The sequence below is a fragment of the Odocoileus virginianus genome, chromosome 19 (assembly GCF_023699985.2).
Source record: "Odocoileus virginianus isolate 20LAN1187 ecotype Illinois chromosome 19, Ovbor_1.2, whole genome shotgun sequence".
Lineage (NCBI taxonomy): Eukaryota > Metazoa > Chordata > Mammalia > Artiodactyla > Cervidae > Odocoileus > Odocoileus virginianus.
In genome coordinates, this window is record NC_069692.1 from 23657437 (window position 1) to 23676981 (window position 19545).

Consider the following 19545-nt stretch of genomic DNA (forward strand, 5'->3'; position numbering starts at 1 on the left):
CAGTATTCTTGCCTGGGAAATCCCATGGACAGAGGAGCTTGGCAGGCTACGGTCCATGGGGTTGCAAAAGAATCTAACGTGACTTAGCAACTAAAAGAAACAACGAATGGGAGGATTATTCTAACTATTTTGGGGAGGGGAGTAGGGATTTCCAGGAGCTGGGGCACCTCTCACTTTTTTATTTTGAACAGTCGGCCTCAGGACTGAAATATTGCTGGTGGACGTCACTTAGCTTGCTAATGTGCTGTTCAGTCGCTAAGTTGTGTCCAACTGTTTGTGAACCCATGGACTGTAGCATTCCAGGATCCTCTATCTTCCACTATCTCCCAGAGTTTGCTCAAATTCATGCCACTGAGTCAACGATGCTATCTAACCATCTCATCCTCTGCTGTCCCCTTCTCATTTTGCCTTCAATCTTTCTCAGCATCAGGGTCTTTTCTAACAAGCCAGCTCTTTGCATCAGGTGGCCAAAGTACTGGAGCTTCAGCTTTCGCAACAATCCTTCCAATGAATATTCAGAGTGGATTTCCTTTAGGATTGACTCTTCTGATCTTCTTGCAGTCCAAGGAACTCTCAAGAGTCTCCTCCAGCACCACACCTCCAGTGTGGAGGAAGGATAAAGCAAGTCCAAACTGCTTGAGTAAGACAAACACCAAGAATGAGAGAACACAACATTATAGGATTCAAAAGAGGCAGGAAAGAGTTCTTTCCCAAGAAGGCCAGGGCACAGAGACATCCTCTGGGCATTTTCCATAAGACTAGCCCAGATCCGACTTTATTAGGCTGTAGACTAGTCCGTAGTGTGATTTTTAGACAGAGCTCCCAGCCCCAAAGAGTGATTCCAATGTCTGTCATTCTATTATACTATGTTCTTCTAGGTCTTGAAAGTTTTCATCTTGATGACTTTTCTTTAATGCGGATACTTCTCATGAGGCCTAAGTCATGCTGAACTAATATCTTGATATTTAGCTACATCCTTAGGGTGGGGAGGAGCAATCTAATTGACAGTTCAGTGTAGAAAATCCTATCTAAGCTGCAGCTTGAGATGGGCATTGAAAGGGAAATAAAGTGTGTTTCAAGTATAGTGATAGAAATAGGAGGGAACTAAAAATAAACTGATTAGTTCATCTTAGAAGCTGGCTCAAGCTATCCTTTGAGGTTTCCCACTGATAACAAAGGAGTATTTGACGGCTTTAAATGGGATTAATGCAGTCTTTTTTGATGGACTGAAAAAATTAATAACAGCCTTTCACATTGAAAGACTTTCAATTTTGCTTTTACTTAGCAATTCTACTCTTAAAAATTTAACATGATAAAATAATTATTAATACACACAGATTTGGTTTATTATTCACTCTTTAATTCAACAATTATTTATTGAGCACATACTACATTGCCAGGTACAGTTCTGAAAACTGAGGTTATAGCAATAATCAAAGCAAAAAACGTCCCTGACCTCATGGAGTTTATGTTCTAGTTGGAAGAGACAGGTAATAAGCATGGTGTTACCAAATCTCATTGACAGTTTTCAGCCCACATTTTATTGGACTGCTCAGTGTTTTTCTTCTAGAAATAGTTTTTTTTCACTTGGTTTCTGGGACACTACATTCTTACTTCACTGCCTATCTCTCTCCAAATCCTTTGATGGATTCTTCTCATCTTCCTGACCTTAAATTGGTCAACCCCAGAGCTAAGCCTTCAAATATTTCTTCCCTCCATCTCTCAACATCAATATACAGATGATCCAAGTTTATATTCCCAGGCTTCACTGCACCTCTGAATTCCAGTCTTTCAAATCCAACTGCCTACTTGACATCTCCATTTGGATGGCTTCCCAAATATAACATGACCGCAAAAATCAAACCCTTGATTTTTCACCCCACGTGACTCTTACTTGAGCCCTTCCCTTCTTAGTTAATGGCAATTCATTTTTTCTAATTACTCAGGTAAAACCTTGAAATTATCCTTAACTTCTTTCTTTTTCTCACAGTCTACCTCTGACCCATCAGATCTAGCTACAAAGAGGTCCATCACAGCATTGCTTATAAAATGAACGCCTGACAGTGATCTAATCATTCAATAGTGAGATTGGCTAAATTATGGTACATGCAGCCATTAAAGAGGATGCTGTAGGTTAACAGGTAAATGTTTAGTGATGTTTCAATTATGGAACATTTCAAACATACTCAATAATAGAGAGCTGAGAATCCCCATCACCCAGCTGCAACAATCATCAGCCCACAGTCATTCTTGCTTCATTTACATACCTGCTTATCTCTCACCTCTCCATTGGATTGTTTTTAAGCCAATCCTAGACATCATCTTATGCATTATATGATAAATTACATATTTAAATATGATTTACTATAACCCTGACCACATGGAAACAGGGCCTCACCTGTACAGTAAGAAAGTTGTACATCTTATTCCAAACAAGTATTGGTTTGTCTGGTATTTTTAGAGCTTTACTCTGTTGAAGTGATTCTCAGCTAAACATGTCTGTTGTAACTTTGATAAATATTTCCACTTTTGTTATTTATTAGTGGTATCTTGTTTTGAAGTGTCAAATGTTGTGACTAAAGTAAAATATCATTGTAATTTAAAGTGAAATGATTTAAGTATTATATAATTATATATTAAATAATAATATATTTTATTATTTAACATATGTAAATATTAACATTATGTTACAAAAACAGATTATAAAGAAGTACAAGTTCACTTTTGTTTTATATGTATATGTATACATTGTTGTTGCTTAGTTGCTAAGTTATGTCCAACTCTCTCGCCATTCTATAGACTGTAGCCCATCAGGCTCCTCTGTCTATAGGATTTCCCAGGCAAGAGTACTAGAGTGGGTTGCCACTTCCTTCTCCAGGGGATCTTCCTGACCCTGGGGTCAAACCCATATTGGCAGGAAGATTCTTTAACACTAAGCCACCTGGGGAGCCCATATATTACATACTATATACATAGCTTCCCAGGTGTCGCTAGTGGTAAAGAACCCATCTGCCAATGCAGGAGACATAAGAAATGAGGGTTTGATCCATGGATCAGGAAGATCCCCTGGAGGAGGGCATGGCAACCAGTCCAGTATTCTTGCCTGGAGAATCCCATGGACAGAGGGGCCTGGCAGGATACAGTTTACAAGGTTGCACAGAGTTGGACATGACTGAAGTGACTTGGCATACATGCACGCACATATGGAATATATATATATAAATACATATATATAAAAATATATAGTATTGGGGCTTCCCTGGTGGCTCAGATGGTAGAGTCTGCCTGCAGTGCAGGAGACCCGGGTTCAATCCCTAGGTTGGGAAGATCCCTGGAGAAGGAAATGGCAACCCACTCCAGTACCCTTGCCTGGAAAATCCCATAGACGGAGGAGCATGGTAGGCTACAGTCCATGGGGTCACAAAGAGTTGGACATGACTGAGCGACTTCACTTTCATTTTCATATATTATAGTATATATGAATAGGAAAAAATCTGACAGGCTAGCTATATCTGAATTGTGATATTTGAATGATTGTTGACATCTTCTTTTGCTTGTGTATATTCTCCACAGTGAACAGGTATTACATGGAGAAAAGAGAATGGGGTTTGGGGGGAAGATGTTAATGATAGCTCCATATCTTTCTAAATTTGATTAATTCAGGTTGGCTACTTCACATCGTGAAACAGAAATAACCACCTAGTGGAGGTAAGGATCCTAGTTAGTCAGCTTCTGTGTTCTCTCTGGACAGCCTCTAATCAAATGTTGCTACATTAATATCCATGGCTACAGTTGTTGTTCAGTTGCCAAGTTGTGTCCGAATCTTTGCGACCCCTTGGACAGCAGCGCGCCAGGCTCCCGTGTCCTTCACTAGCACCTGAACTTTGCTCAAATTCATATCCATTGAGTTAGTGATGCTATCTAGCCATCTCATCATCTGCTGCCCTCTTCTCCTTTTGCCATCTATCTTTGCCAGCACTGGGGTCTTTTCGAATGAGTTGGATCTTCGCATCAGATGGCCAGAGTATTGGAGCTTCAGTATTAGTCCTTCCAATGAATAGTTAGGGTTGATTTCCTTTAGGGTTGACTGATTTGGTCCCCTTCCTGTCCAGGGGACTCTCAAGAATCTTCTCCAGCACCACAATTTGAAAGCATCAATTCTTGGGCACTCAGCCTTCTTTATGGTCCATCTCTCACATCTGTACATGACTATTGGAAAACCATAACTTTGACTATACGGACCTTTGTCGGCAAAGTGATGTCTCTGCTTTTTAATATGCTGTTTAGGTTTATCATAGCTTTCCTTCCAAGGAGCAAGTGTCTTTTCATGGCTGCGGGCACCGTCCACAATGATTCTGGAGCCCCCAAAATTAAATCTGTCACTGCTTCTACTTTTTCTATTTGCAATGGCTACAGTTGGGATTCTCAGCTTCAGCTCTATTGACATTCTGGAGTGCATAATTTTTTGTTGTGGAAAGCTATTCTTTTCACTGAAGGGTGTTTTGAGGTATCCCTTGTCTCTACCCATTAGAAACCAGTATCATCCTCCCCTGACTCTCACCAGTTGTAACAAAAAGTCTTCAGAAATTGTCAATTGTCCTCTAGGAGGCAAAATTACCCCTGGTTGAGAACCACTGCACTGCAAGCAGCATGTGTGTGAATTGAAATGTATGATGTCTAGGAGATTAGCAGTAAAAATGTTCTGTTTCACCCATTTTTGTTGGCTGAAACCTCAAGGAGGATGTAATTTATGATATGATGAAACCTGCTTTTGTGGTTTACCGATTAACCAACCTACGAGTCAGTGGTTAATGATTATCTGCATTTTGGAAACATATCCAGAAATGACTAAGACGAGCTCAAGTCTATAAGAAAAGCAAAGGTGAAAAATTGCTTGTCCGCTCTGTGAGTGATCATTTAGATCCATCTCTCCAGCCTACCAACTGATGCATTTCCTGATTCATTACCATAAACAACACATGGAAATACTGTATAGAAGTTTAAAATAGGAGATTCCTTCCTAGAAAATTAATGATGCTACATCCATATAAACTGTTACTTTTTATTAATAATAAACACATAGAGACAGCTGTAAAAGATGAGAAAAGGGCCTTTACATAGTATGTTTTATTTGGATAGTAAATGTGTTCCCCCTATAATGGAACATTATTAGAGAGCCACAGACATGAGATAAGGGAAAAGATGAGGTCATTTTGCCCATTCTCTTCAAGAGCCACAGTGTTCTGTGTTCCCCTCCTCCACGCCTAGCTCAGAGTCTCATTAAATATCCCCATTTTAACATTATAGGATACTCTTCATGTTTCCTCTTGAAGAAGAACTCAACAGGTAAGCAGAGGGTATGAGTCAGTGGTATCATAAGCTTCAAAAGATGACTTCTTTTGTTAGTGGCACTATGTTGGCAGCATAGAAATGAAAACTTCTAGGAGTCTGTACCAGACATTGGTGATCCACAATCACTACAAGCATAAGACAAATCACGTCTTAAATAGCTTCACACAATTATATAATTTAAGAATGCAATCGAGGGATCTTGAGTTTTAGGGGCTTCTAGCAACTGTTGCTGCTGCGTTGCTTCAGTCCGACTGTGCCACCCCATAGATGGCAGCCCACCAGGCTCCGCCATCCCTGGGATTCTCCAGGCAAGAACAATGGAGTGGGTTGCCATTTCCTTCTCCAATGCACTGTTCGGTTCAGTTCAGTTCACCAATTTAGTCGCTCAGTCGTGTCCTATTCTTTGCAACCCCATGAATCTCAGCACGCCAGGCCTCCCTGTCCGCTATTAGGTACTTCTAATTCAGAGAATACTGTGTAAGATAAAGATCTTAAGCAAATATTCTTTTATTTTCTTATATTTTGAGGCATCTCTGGCCTCTACCCATTAGATGCCAGTGGCATCCTCCCCTGACTCTCACTGCTTGTAACAAAATGTCTTCAGAAATTGCCAATTGTCTTCTAGGAGGCAAAATTACTCCTTCCTTTGGAATCAATGCTTAAAGCTTGTTTTTCATAACATCCAGGGTTTTCTTTAATGGTAATTAATAAAAATAATAACTATTAATTGAATAACTTCTATATCCATGCATTATTTAGGTACTGAACATTTAATTTTTTTTGAACATTTAATTTTTATGCAGTCTTTGTAATCCTATGAGATATATGTCTATTTACACATGAGAAAACTGAGCCTCACAGAAGTTATTTTGCCCAAAGTCTCACAGTTTCTGAAAGGCAGGGTCCTGATTGGCGCACCTGATTCAGTTCAAGTGTAACACCACAGCTCATGTTGTTTAAGTAGTCAAGGGATGTGATGTTTTGTCTGAGAGTTTGTGTCAGGAAAAATGAACTTGTTTGGTATCTTTAAAACAGAGCCTATCTGTAATAGCCAGAGAGTTACATCTAGAAAAAAACAAAATTCAACCATAATGAAACCCACAGAAGCCTGAGGACCTAGAGTGCTCAGAGAGTGGACTATATCAGGTTGAGAAGCTTTGTTACATACAGAGAAATAGCCCAAGTGCTTTGTGCAGTGACAAAGATTCAATTGGGTCTTTCTTAAGCCAGGAGGATTTTAGAAAGGAGGGCTCCTTATGGAAAATTCCTGAAATTGAAAAGGAGAGTGTAATTTCCCACCTAGAGGCTGCTGCTGCTGCTAAGTCACTTCAGTCGTGTCCGACTGTGTGCGACCCCATAGACGGCAGCCCACCAGGCTCCCCCGTCCCTGGGATTCTCCAGGCAAGAACGCTGGAGTGGGTTGCCATTTCCTTCTCCAATGCGTGAAAGTGAAAAGTGAAAGTGAAGTCGCTCAGTCGTGTCTGACTCTTAGCGACCCCATGGACTGTAGCCCACCAGGCTCCTCCGTCCATGGGATCTTCCAGGCAAGAGCACTGGAGTGGGGCGCCGTTGCCTTCTCCACCTAGGGGCTGGGGGGTTCCATATTTGTTCTCTGTTGTTCATGCTATGGCTGTCCATGGGGTCGCAGAGAGTCAGACACAACTGAGAGACTAACAACAGCAAATAGGCTGTCAAAGGCAGAGGGCAGGTCAGTGAGGGCAGTCTGACAAAAAAGCATGGAAAATGCAAGCACAGAGTATGAAAAAATATGCCACAGCTAAGGAACACAAACTCAAACCCAAACCTCAACTGGGTTGTGAGAAAGAGGCCTACTCACAATTGAAAAGGAACAGTCAACCCTGGACTTCAGGCTGTGAGCATTCAGCCTGATTAATTAAGGTCAAGGTGGTGATGGAAATACCAGCTGGGGAGCATTTTGCTGAAAGATAAATTTGTTCCTCTGTATCTCTGCAAGACAGCAGGGAGGTGTGTGTGTGGAGCTAAATTAATTTGATTTACATCATGCCATGGTAACTTCTGTTCTTTCTCCCCGCTGTCAGATGTCTTAGCTTGCTTTTTCCCCCTCCTCCTTCACCCCCACACATTTCATAACACGAGGAGAAAGCACGGGTTGGCTTCAGGCAGAATTTAGAAATGGAATAACTTTAATTTGATTATTTTGCATCCAGCGCTATTCTCTCCTCCCCCTTTCCCTTCTTTCTTGAGGGAGAGAAGTTGTAAACCTGAGCACAAAGGTGTGATGTATTTTTACAATGTGCTTCACGGCACAAGCTGCTTGACAATCGGAATTTGTTCCTTGCAGCAAAACCTGGCAGCTCACCTATCCTCCTCCTGTGTTTCTCAACAACACTAGTGCTAGAAAATGAAGTTATGGCCCAGGATCCCGTTAGGATTGTGCTTTTTCTGGCCCTGTAGTTTTCAGGCTCCGGAGCCTGGGCTGGAGGGCGCCTCCTCGGGGATCGAGGTGAGGCTGGGCCGGGAGTCTGGCTCAGCTGAGCCGCCTGCGTCCCTGGGACCCCGCCTGGCCCGCCGTCCCGCGCGCCCTTGCCAGCCGGGCTGGATAAGGTTACGCCTAGGCTTCCTTGAACAGAGGAAGAGAGGCGGGTCCGAGCCCGCGCCCCGGCCCGCGGGGGAGTTCCCACAGCTGGCAGCTCGGACCCGCGGGGCCACATCCCTGCTGCGGTGGGCGCGTGCGGGCGGCGGAGCGGAGCGCCGGGCCGGGCCCAGCCCGCCATGGCGCGGGAGAGGCTGCCCGGGAGGGGCTGCTGTGCCCTGCGCCGCTGTCTGCTCGCCGCCGCTCTGCTGCTCGGCCTGCGGCTCTGCGCGGAGCTGCGGCGCGCCGGGCCCCAGCCCCCAGCCCCCAGCTCCCCGCCAGGCCAGGCCCCCCGACCGCCCGGGTCGCACCTGCAGCCCGCGCCCGGCCAGCGGCGCGGCGCCAGCCGGAGGCAGGTGACCTACGTGCGCAGTGGGCGCCGAGCGCCGGCGGGGGGCGGCAGGAGTGGGACGCCGGAGCCTGGCTGCTGCGCCCTGCGCGGGCGTCCCCGCCGGAAGGTCAGTTGCAAAAGATGCAATCTTGGTCTTTAGACCGGAATCCCCCTCCCGGCCTCGCGCAGAGCCCTCAACTCCAGGCCTCCGCGGACTGCCCAAATTGCGACCTTCCAAAAAAAAAAAAAAAAAAAAATCTTCTGCTTCCTTTCTTATCTCTGCGCTGTCTAAATCAGCACCGTTGGTGGCATCCTTCAATGCCCAGATACGATTAAGTGGGAGCTGGGTTCATTCAATAATCAACCAGTATTTGCTGAGCGTTCACTGGGTGCCAGGCCCACTCTTACGCGGGCATCCTGCAGCGAAGCACCAAGCCCTGCTCTCAAGGAGCTTACTTTTTGGGGGGAGGAGGGGAAGGGTGTGAGCAGTGGACAAGGCAAGGGAAAGAAAGGAGTTGTGGTTTTGTTTGTATTTTGTGCTCCTCCTGGTTTTCTCTGTGAGGCCTGCACAAAGCTGAGTGGGTAGCCACTGTGAATTGCTTTTCCACTCGACCTTCATGGCGGTGATGAAGATCCCACTCAGTCAAATTTTCCTTAAATTCCACCGCAGACGTCGTCGGCAGGGTGGTGAGCTCTGGGTGAGAAGTCCAGCCCCCAGTACCGCTTAATGGAAAATTAATTGGACCTGGAGGACTGAAGTAATAACCCGGATTTGTCTTACAACACAAACAGTGTTGGTCTCCCTACCTCATTAACTTCTTGGCTCATGCATTGAGTAGTTATTTTATTCAATTTTGACCTCTGAGTTTTAAGCCTCTGGCCTCCTATCCACCTCTTGGAGCTCAGTAATTTACTTGGTACTTGAGAATGAAAAGATTAAGAACTGAAGGTCTGAGCTTGCCTGGTCTTTATACCCATCAACCCTAACCACATACTTTGGGGCAGCTTCTTTCTGTTGCCTTGCTTTTCCTCTTTTATTTTAAACATCCCCACCTGTTGGGGAGAGAGAAAAACTCTTCCTTGGATTCTGTGGCTTTCTTAACTTCTAAGCTACTTTTCAATGGCATGTCTGCCAATTTCTTCTTCTGTTTTCCTTTCTCTCACTTCCTCTTCAAGCCTTGACCTCTGTCTTTCCTTACCGCTGCTGTCCCTGTCTAATCCATCAGTGTTATCTTCCTGGATAAATTCAGACATCTATATCTGAAACCTCATTTCCTCTGTTAAGTATTAATTTGCTCTTCCTGAAGAATGTAGTCACTTCCTTCATTCTTCTAATGCACTTCCCATGATACTATGTTTTGCCAAAGGCTTTTAAACACACTTTTGCCAAGGGCTTACCAGGACAATCCTGATGACCATGCTGCATCAGGTGCTGGGGGCACAACATGAGCTCAGAGTCTAGTAGGGGAGGCACAGAGCTATAATTAAGGTCTTGAACTCAGCTTGAGGAGTCAAGAAAGGCTAACTTGGAGGGGACATTCGACTCAGGACTTGATATTGCTTAGGAGTTCAGGTTCTTTTGTCCCTCTGGGTGTTCTCAAATGTTCCATCCTGGGCACCCTTAATGAAACCTTGCACTTGCCTTTTCACATCTGCTCTCAGCTGCATTGTTTCTCTTTTACCTGTTGAAGAATCATTCTTAAATCTTAGCCTCCACTTCAGACAACAGAAGTGATAACTGGGGCCGGCAAATGGAAAGGTTTGGAATGCATAGACTCAAAGGGCCCCTGGAGGGCAAGTTCACATCTGCTTTCTTTAGGAGCCTGCTGTAGTGATTCCTGCTGGAGACAGTGGTGACTTAGAGTGGTTTAAGTGGAGGTGTGGTCCAACATTGGATATAGTTTGCAGGAAGATGAGAAAGGAGTAGTTTTTGTTGTTTAGTTTTGTGTTTTCGGGGGAGTGGATGGAAATCAGGAGTTTTGTTTTAAACATCTTGAGTTTGAGTTATCCTTTGGACATCCATTTGGAAATGTCACATAGAGCTCCCTGGTGGGCTAGTGGCTAGGATTCGGAAATGTCACATAGGCAGTTGGACATAGGAGTCTAAAACTGGAGGAAATGTCCAGGCTGAAGATAGAGATGTGGGACTCCTCCGTGTACAAGCGGCTCTTTTAAAGCTGTGAGACTGTAGGAGATCATCTGGGCAGTGAGGGTTGCTAACAAAGACAGAGATGCAAGTCTGAGCCCTGGGACTCAGTTTTAAAAGTAAATTTTAAAAAAAGAAATATTTGCATAGAACCTTGCATGTGGTAAGCATGGCTCAATAATGGTCGCTTTAATTTTCGCTAATCTGTCCCAAGTCTTTAGCCTCAGCCGTTCCCTAAATATCATTTGTTATAATTTCTTTCCACTCCTTTCGTTTATGCTGATTCTTTTGCCCCCATCCTATAATTCATGCCCCTTCCATCATTGAACATTCAGGTCCAGGATTGTGGCCCAAAAACCTTTTTTCATCATTCCTACTTCCTTGCTAATCTTTCACCAGTTTGGGAGACCACAGAAATGCGTCCTGATTTGTGAATTGCCTTGTACGTGTTGTGACCTAATAATCTATTTTAGATTGAATGTTTTGTCTGCACAGTTGTTCATGATGGAAAGGATCACATTTCCAAGTGACCCTTAGTAAATGTTTATTCCCAAGACACCAATAAGTAAAAAATAAGAATCTTATTATTTCAACCTATTATGTGTAACTGTAAATGTCTTTGGTTAAAAATATATAAGAAATAATTGAGTGAACATAGTAATTGAAATAACTATTTTTAAAGTATTGTTTTAGGTTTTAGCCTCTTAAAAAAATTTCCGTGGATTTTCTTCCCCCTAGCTAGTTAGTTATTTTCTTATTTTCAGGGTATACAGTCTGACTTTCCCAAATTCCTAGATAGTGGGAATCTTGAATTTGTTTAATTTTTCCATTATTTCACAGTCAAAATGTTCCTCCAAACTGGAAAAAGCAGCTATCTAGTCTGTTCTCCCAGTTTAGGGAACAGAGTGTAATGTCCCGTATCTCTCCAGGGGTAAGTCTTGTTCCTTTTTAGCCTCCCATCGAGACAAGGTGAAATATAAACTGAATGTGCAGTTAATTAATGTAATAAGTTTGGAAGTAATGTGTTAAATTCCTTGGATTCTATTTTATTTAAATTTTGTTTGTTGAGGATAATGATAAACAATATTATTTAGGTTCTTGGATACTTTGCCGTCGGCACCTACCAGATTGGTGAAGGAGGAAAAGTTCCATTCTATTTTGAGGATGGCTTTCTGGGTGGATGAAAACCTGCATAAAATAATTGGGTTGCCAAGTGTTTCTTGTCAATGTGCTTCCTTTGCAGGTGTTAGAGGCACAAAAATTCAGCAATTATATTGCCACTTTAATCATAGCTTATGCTTCTCTTAAAGCAAATAATCTGTTATAAAAAAGAGAAATGATGTGTAGTCCTCATGTAATTTTTTTCCTCTTTTCTTATCCTCTTCTTTCAACAAGCTATACAAGAAATAGCTCTAAATATTAAATCCTCTTTCCCATCAGAGGTTCTAATCTTATAGCATTATGAAATGAGGGCAAATGATACATGGTAGATAAACACTGCCCTGTGGGATTAGGACTCCCCTAGAATCCATACATTTTTGCATATTACAGAAACTTTAAGCATACAAATATCACTGTAATTCTTTTTTATTCTTTTACTTTCTCTCTGTTTTCTGTCTGTGTTTCTTTCTGGTTTTTCTTTCTTAGACATTTACTATGATTACATGGCTAAAGTTCTTCTGGGGGACATAAATAGAGGACTAATGATGGTGTCCTTGATTATACTTTTTTCTATAATCTTGGGTAGATGTTTCTTTTACAAGTTGGCAATCTACCTAAAAGCAGCAAAATATATGGCTCTTATGCCCAGGAGAAGTACTTTTGACAAAAAAATTAATCAGTAGTCAGTCTAAGAAGGAAATGGAAAATTTTACTTGAACCAAACTGAATATTATAACCCAGGAGACAATCTCTCAGAGAACTTTGAGAACTGCTTTAAAGAGGTAAAGGGGGATGCCAGTATAAGTGATTCTCTCGACAGGGTAGTGCAGTCAAGCACTCAGCTTGATGAAGAGTTACTATTATTCATAAGTAACATATATCTTTACAGGTTTTAGTGCTTTTCTAAGTATGGGTTTATGAATTTTCTCCTGAAAATATCTAACTATCTGAAGGCCTATCTTTTCTCAGAGCACAGAATGCCTTGTCCTGATTTTGTCCTGAATTCCAGGGTATTGTAGGTCAATGAATGTAGTGGCCAATGACTTGATTCTTATAGAACTAGATAGTAGGCAACAGTCTCTGTTTTACAATCTCCTCCCTTTTGGTCTTACTTTGATCAAGGTTTGAGAGTCATTTCATGACCAACTTGTCCCAAGGCCCTAGGAGTGCTCATTCCCAGGTAAGTCAAGGATTTCATTGATAGGCTGCTCAGTGCCCTATTACTGGATTTGGCCCTGTTAACAATAGTCAAAAGCCTCTGGACCATCTGTTTTACTAGTCAGTTATGGTCTAGGAGATGTCTCTTGTTGCGTCTTCTTATATCTAAAGTTACACTGCTATAATCTTTGATCTTACAGGACAATATGTTTGGTCAGTTGTTTAAGCTTGCCTAATCATCATTAATTTTACTGGAGGCTCCATCACACATCTGGTAGTACAAGAAATAATAATCTTGTGAAATAGGTAGAATGCAAATAATATAGCTAGTGACATTAATACAGTCCTGAGTATTTAAGGTAAGAATTTCCATTAAGTGAGGCCCAGTATCTCCCCAGGTGACCTGACCCGCTCTGTTCTGTAGCAGTTGCTCTCCTTTCAGTTTAGTTCAGTTCAGTCGCTCAGTCGTGTCCAACACTTTGCAACCCCATGAACCGCAGCACGCCAGGCCTCCCTGTCCATCACCAACTCCTGGAGTCTACCCAAACTCAAACTCACGTCCATTGAGTCGGTGATGCCATCCAACTACCTCATCCTCTGTCATCCCCTTCTCCTGCCCTCTATCCCAGCATCAGGGTCTTTTCAAATGAGTCAGCTCTTTGCATCAGGTAGCCAAAGTATTGGAGTTTCAGCTTCAACATCAGTCCTTCCAATGAACACCCAGGACTGATCTCCTTTAGGATGGACTGGTTGGATCTCCTTGCAGTCCAAGGGACTCTTGAGTCTTCTCCAACACCACAGTTCAAAAGCATCAATTCTTCTGCACTCAGCTTTCTTTATAGTCCAACTCTCACGTCCATACATGACTAGTGGAAAAACCATAGCCTTGACTAGATGGACCTTTGTAGACAAAGTAATGTCTCTACTTTTTAATATGCTATCTAGATTGGTCATAACTTCCCTTCCAAGGAGTAAGCATCTTTTAATTTCATGGCTGCAATTACCATCTGCAGTGATTTTGGAGCCCAAAAAAATAAAGTCAGCCACTGTTTCCACTGTTTCCCCATCTATTTGCCAAGAAGTGATGGGCCCAGATGCCATGATCTTAGTTTTCTGAATGTTGAGCTTTAAGCCAACTTTAGGGAAGTACTAAATTGGCATTGTACATAAAGTTACCAAAAAGTCTGTGTGTATAAGATGAGTGGTGGGTCATCATGGCATTTTACAGGATTGAGATAGGAAGGTTGCCTTCTAAGAAATTACGTGGCTTGCTCCAGAAGAAAAAAAATTGATCTTTATGGTTAAGCTGATATTTTTGCCATTGGGATCGTCTGGTTAATGCATAATGCAGGTGCACAATGCAGACTAGTAGGGAGGGAGGAGGTCCAGGCAGGCAGAGAAAAAAGTTTATTTAAATTTTTCTTGTCTTGCCTTAAAATATGAATTTTATTTCATCAGAACTCATACAGGAGCAAAGCTTCCTGAAGAAATTTCTTCTGTCTTATCAGAGGTATTTTGCTTGACATTTAATATGTTGGATAGAAAAGTGACTTCTGAGTCACAGAGCTGCAGAACCCAGCAAAGTGCTGGCTTGGTTTGTTAGTTACAGATCCTTTGGAACAGTGTGTCAGGGGAAAAAATGCTGTTTCCTCTTCTCCTGAAAAACCATATGGCAAAATTCTGTCTTTTCTTCATCACTCCTTGTCGTCCTCTTAGTTTTCTCATTCCATGATTATCATCGAGAAGAATGAGGAAAAATGGCATAGTAGGCCCCTTGATATATCCAGCTACCTTCAACATTATTATTCTTTACAAGATACTTGAAGGTAGGTTTGAATTGCTTGTAAAAGAAGGCCCAGCAGTAGTTTCCAGCTTCTTTAGGTTTCTGCTGTTTCTCTACATGTCTACCCCTCAGGAGTAACATTCATTAATCCTCTCACATTGTCCTCAGGAGGCACAGCATTTTCATTTTAAACAGTCGTTGAGGGTAATTGAATGGATTCCAGCAATATGTGGGTGTGAAATAGCAGTTGCTTAGTTTCGCCAAAAAAAAAAAGAAAAAAGAAAAGCAGATTCTGATGAAAACTTTGATGGAGAGTAGGCTTCTGCACTCCTTCCAAACCTCACAGCTCCTCTGAGAGCATTCTGTGGGCAAAAGTGCTGTGAATGGAGGAGGCCCCACTGTTTTTCAACAATTGGTGGTGGAGATTTTAGGTTTTCTATGTGCAATTCGTCCAGTACATTTTCTCCAAGAAACAGGAAGCCTTATCAGTTTTCTCGAATTGGATTTCATTTTTGGTCTGTAAAAAGAATCAGAACTGTGTCGTTCAACTGGAGACTGTTAAGAATGGTAGACATTTGGTTTCTTTCCATCTGTGTTATGACACCTTCGGAGTCCTTGTGCTTATAAGTAGTTTGACTCTTTATTCTGTGATTTGTTGGCAGTAACAGGTGCCTGCTTCATTACCATGAGACTCACACTAAGGCATATTATCTACCAGCGTTGATAAGCTTCTCTTAAAAGCAGCCCTTGAGTTCTTTTAGATACCGCACATCAATCGTATTAATGGCCTGTAGAATTTTCTACTAAAACAGGGTGGGAAAGTTTGCTGTTCAAGGAGCATTTTTATCCTGGTCAAATGATTGAAACAAAATTGACTTTTATGAGCTTTCTAGTCTATGACCATATGTAATTTAAACTAATAGCAAAGTGGCCTGTTAGTTTATGACTAGGAGGCCTGTGAAGAATTTTGTTTGAGCCACACAGTGTTTCAAGTAACTAAACATAAACATCTTCAGATGCAGCATATAGTGTCCAGTGGAGTCCAGTTCAGCACTGTCTGCCTTTATATTATCTGTCTGATCTGTAAAGGCATTTGAAGTTTCAACCCCTGAGCCAGGTGTCAAAATTTGCAATTACTTTTCCTAAAAAGTAACAAACCAGGTTAATGCTGCTAAGCTCAGGGGCCACTCGGTACATAAATACTGAATACACAGAAGCTAAGGATCCTTTTATGTCATTCCTAGTCAAGAAAGTTCAGTAACCTAAGGCTGGAGTTGGCTACCGGGGAGAGTAAGGTTTAGGGAAGTGTACTTAGTTTAGTTAATACAATATTCTTTTGGTTATTAAAAAAAAAAAAGACTTTGGCCTAGCTTAAGCAAAAAAAAAATTAAATTTATTGAGAAAATTTGGGAATTTATCACTGAATTGTGGGAAGAGGTAAATGATCATGATGTTGAGGAGAGAAGGAATAAGGTTACTCTGGAAATCGCAGCTTTCCTTGGCCTTCTCCCTCTGATGCTACCATAGTGAGACTCACCTCCCTCGACTCCTGGGCTGGGTCCATTACTCACCCTGGGTCAGCCAGTGCTAGCCACAGACCACAAACCTAGCCCAATATCCAAACTGCACCTCCTCCTCCTCTATCCAGGGAGCCATTCTTAGAGAAAGAGGAAATTTTCTGAGTACCTGGAAATAGAGCATAGGTCTTTTTTTATATATAATAATCTCAGAGCTTAGCCTCTGTGCCTTTCCCTTTGTGTATTTCTTTATTGGTTAACAGTTTCTCTATCTAGAACTGTTAGAAATAAACTTATTTCCAGGTAGCACTCATCAATAAGTTGGTAACTTGTGCATACTGTTATTGTTCATAACTTGTGATTTTTTATTCAGTTTGGCATATATACACAAGATCTATATCTATGCAATATTTTTCTTTTTCTTTTCTTTTTAAGTAAGACATTATTTGTGAGGACTTTTGTGGAGAAGACAAATATAATCAGTATTCAACTGATGATCCCCACTAGGGTTCTCAAACCAAAGTTAGGGTTTTATGTTCTTTGTTTGATTCTTTTGTCTGTCAGTTCAGAGAGTTACTTTGCAAAAAAAGATCTGAAAAATTCTTAAGAGCATCTGAATGTTTACAGTCCTCTTTGCAATTAGTTTGGGATTCTTCAACATATGATTATATCTGTATCAAGACTCTGATACAGATTACAAATGACTGAATCCAACTGAAGCTAGTAAAAACAGGGATTCACTGGAAGGCCACTGGGTAGAATTGGAGAAAGACCTGCAGAAACCAGAACAGCTCTCAGAACTTGATTATGGACTAAAATGAGTATTGAGGACGTTGGTTATCCATGTTACCCACTTGTAGTGGTGGTTTAGTTGCTAAGTCTTGTCTGACTCTTGTGACACCATGAATTGTAGCCCACCAGAGTCCTCTGTACATGGAATTCTCTAGGCAAGAATACTGGAGTGGGTTGCCATTCCCTTCTCTCCAGATATTACCTATTATCAAATATATAATGAGTATATGGGTGTCCCTCATAGCTCAGTTGGTAAAGAATCTGCCTGCAATGCAGGAGACCTGGGTTTGATTCCTGGGTTGGGAAGATTCCCTGGAGAAGGAAATGGCAACCCACTCCAGTGTTCTTGCCTAGAGAATCCCAGGGATGGAGAAACCTGGCAGACTGCAGTCCATGGGGTTGCAAGAGTTGGGCATGACTTAGTGACTAAAACCACCACAACCAATGGGTATTTATCATTCTTCTAGGCCAGACCTGTGAAGTCCCTTCCTGTGGTTAAGGAATTCTCTACCTTTCTAAGAAAAAAGGTAAAGAATACGTTTCCTTGGCTCTAAGGCGCCTTCTTGTGACCTAGGCTGCACCATTCACATACACCTTCATGAAAGTCTGGAGGCTTTAGAGACTTGAAGAAGCAAGTTTCGGCACAAGGACCACAGAGCCTCTGGTTCTAGTGGACGCATCCAGTGCCGAGGGTGGTGAAATGAACAGCGGTGGTGGGGCAGCGCAGGCTACACGGGTGCCCTTGGTGGTATTCCTCCTGCCCTTGAGATTCTGTAAGCTAATAAATCTTTAGTCAATTCCTTTTCTACTTAACTAGCCAGAGTGGTTTCTATTGTTTACAACCAAGAACCCTGGCAGATCAATAAATTAGAGTTGGCAGTTTGGAAGGTTACAACTGTAGCTTTCTCTCTTCAATTTTGCTTGCTCTATTTAATTCAGATTTTGGAACATGATGATTGGGGTCCGAATAACTATGGGCTAATGGACCTTCCCCTGACAAGATAATAACATTTAGTGCCAGATACTAAATCATACAAATCTGCTAACTTGTCACTAGAGACACCAAGTTCTTTTTCCCGGCATTCTTTGTCTGGGGCATCTGGCAGGAGAGACCAGTTTATGCTGTGATCACAAACAACCCTTGAATCTCGGGGCTCTTACTGACAAGGGTTTGCTTCTTGCTTATGCTCTGTATCCGTTGCGGGTTGGCAGGGGTGGGGTGCTGCTCTGTCCTGTCTTCATCCTCTCTCTAGACCCCAGACTGGAACATTGCCTGTCACCTCGGCAGAGGGATAACTGCTCTGGAGGCTCTTGTGTGGCATTATTAATGGTCCTGGCCAGAAGCCAGACTTAGCACTTTTGCTCACATTCCAATGACTAGAGCTGGTTGCTGGGCCCTACTCATGCAGGGGGCCAGAGGTCTGCTGTGTGCTCAGAAATCAGAGAGCAGGGACTGTTTGGTGAGTAGCACTTATGGCCACCACACTATGGTAACCCTTCAATCATCCCTATCTAAGTGGACATCGTCAGGTCATGTCTCATGCTCGCTGTTTGCAGTGCCTCCCTGAATTTGCACGTTTGGCAGCATTGAATAAAGCATGGAAGGCTCTTTTCAGGGGACATAGATCTAAAATGAAGCAGACGTCTGAATTTAGCAGAACAGTGAAATAAAACAAGACGCGATTTACATCTTATAAACAGTGCTGTAGCGTGTCCTGGAGTTTGTTAAGTACAGTGATTCTCGTTGACGTTGTTTATTCTTTGTGTAGAGCAGTGATGGGGTGATGATCTGTAGGTCTTTTCTCCTGGGGGAGAAAAGGCAAGTTATTTGAATAAATAAAACCATAAGTCCAAATCAAACAAAGGCCTCTGGTGAGGTGAATCAAACTTCATGTTTAAAATGCATCTTCATGGCAATCATTTACTTATTTTTAGTCAGAGCAAGCCAAAAGACTTCCAAGCATGTTTTCAGAGTCTGGTCACAAATCAGAGACAGTATTCATGTTGTATAGTGTTTGTTATTGCACACAATAAGACAACAAGTATTTTAGTTTATTGTTCATCTACTTTGAGTTGTGGTTATTGCTGTTCAGTTGCTAAGTCATGTCTGACTATTTGACCCCACGGACTGTAGCATGCCAGGCTCCCCTGTCCTTCACTATCTCCTGGAGTTTGCTCAAGTTCCTGTCCATTGAGGCAGTGATGCTATCTAACCATCTCATCCTCAGTCATCCCCTTCTCCTTCTGCCTTCAGTCTTTCCCAGCATCAGGGTCTTTTCCAATGAATTGGCTCTTCGCATCAGGTGGCTAAAGTATTGGAGCTTCAGCTTCAGCAACAGTCCTTCCAATGAATATTCAGAGTTGATTTCCTTTAGGATTGACTGGTTTGATCTGCCTGCTGTCCAAGGGACTCTCAAGAGTCTTCTTCAGCACCACAGTAGAGCATAACAAATCAATTAAAAATCCTAATTAGCAAAAACACATACCCGTTGAGTGCAGGATGATTTAGTTACGTATGCAAGGAGGCCTCTTCATTCAGCAATTTTGCGGGTTGAATATGGAGAAGGCAAGTGACACCTGAGATCCTAGGGGACTTATTTACATGGATTTGCAAATGTCATGAAAACTTTTTATTATGACGCATCCTCACCTATAAGATGGGCTCATAATTTTACACTTGATGTCAGAAGT

The 19545-nt window shown here is 42.2% G+C and overlaps 1 protein-coding gene across 5 annotated transcripts in view; it reads left to right on the plus strand.

Moving 5' to 3' along the window:
• Nucleotides 1–2004: 2004 nt before the first annotated feature.
• METTL24 (methyltransferase like 24) overlaps nucleotides 2005–19545 on the plus strand; it is a 138046-nt gene continuing 120505 nt past the window's right edge. Inside the window, exon 1 of one of the 5 annotated variants that reach the window (XM_070449970.1) lies at nucleotides 2005–2141. Coding sequence is in view for 3 of the 5 variants with exons in the window: in XM_070449967.1 (XP_070306068.1) it covers nucleotides 8107–8424 (318 nt within the window). In the remaining 2 variants the exon portion in view is untranslated. Of the gene's footprint in view, nucleotides 2142–7829; nucleotides 8425–19545 lie in introns of those variants that run through there. The other 4 variants (XM_070449969.1, XM_070449967.1, XM_070449968.1 and 1 more) reach the window with 4 other exon arrangements.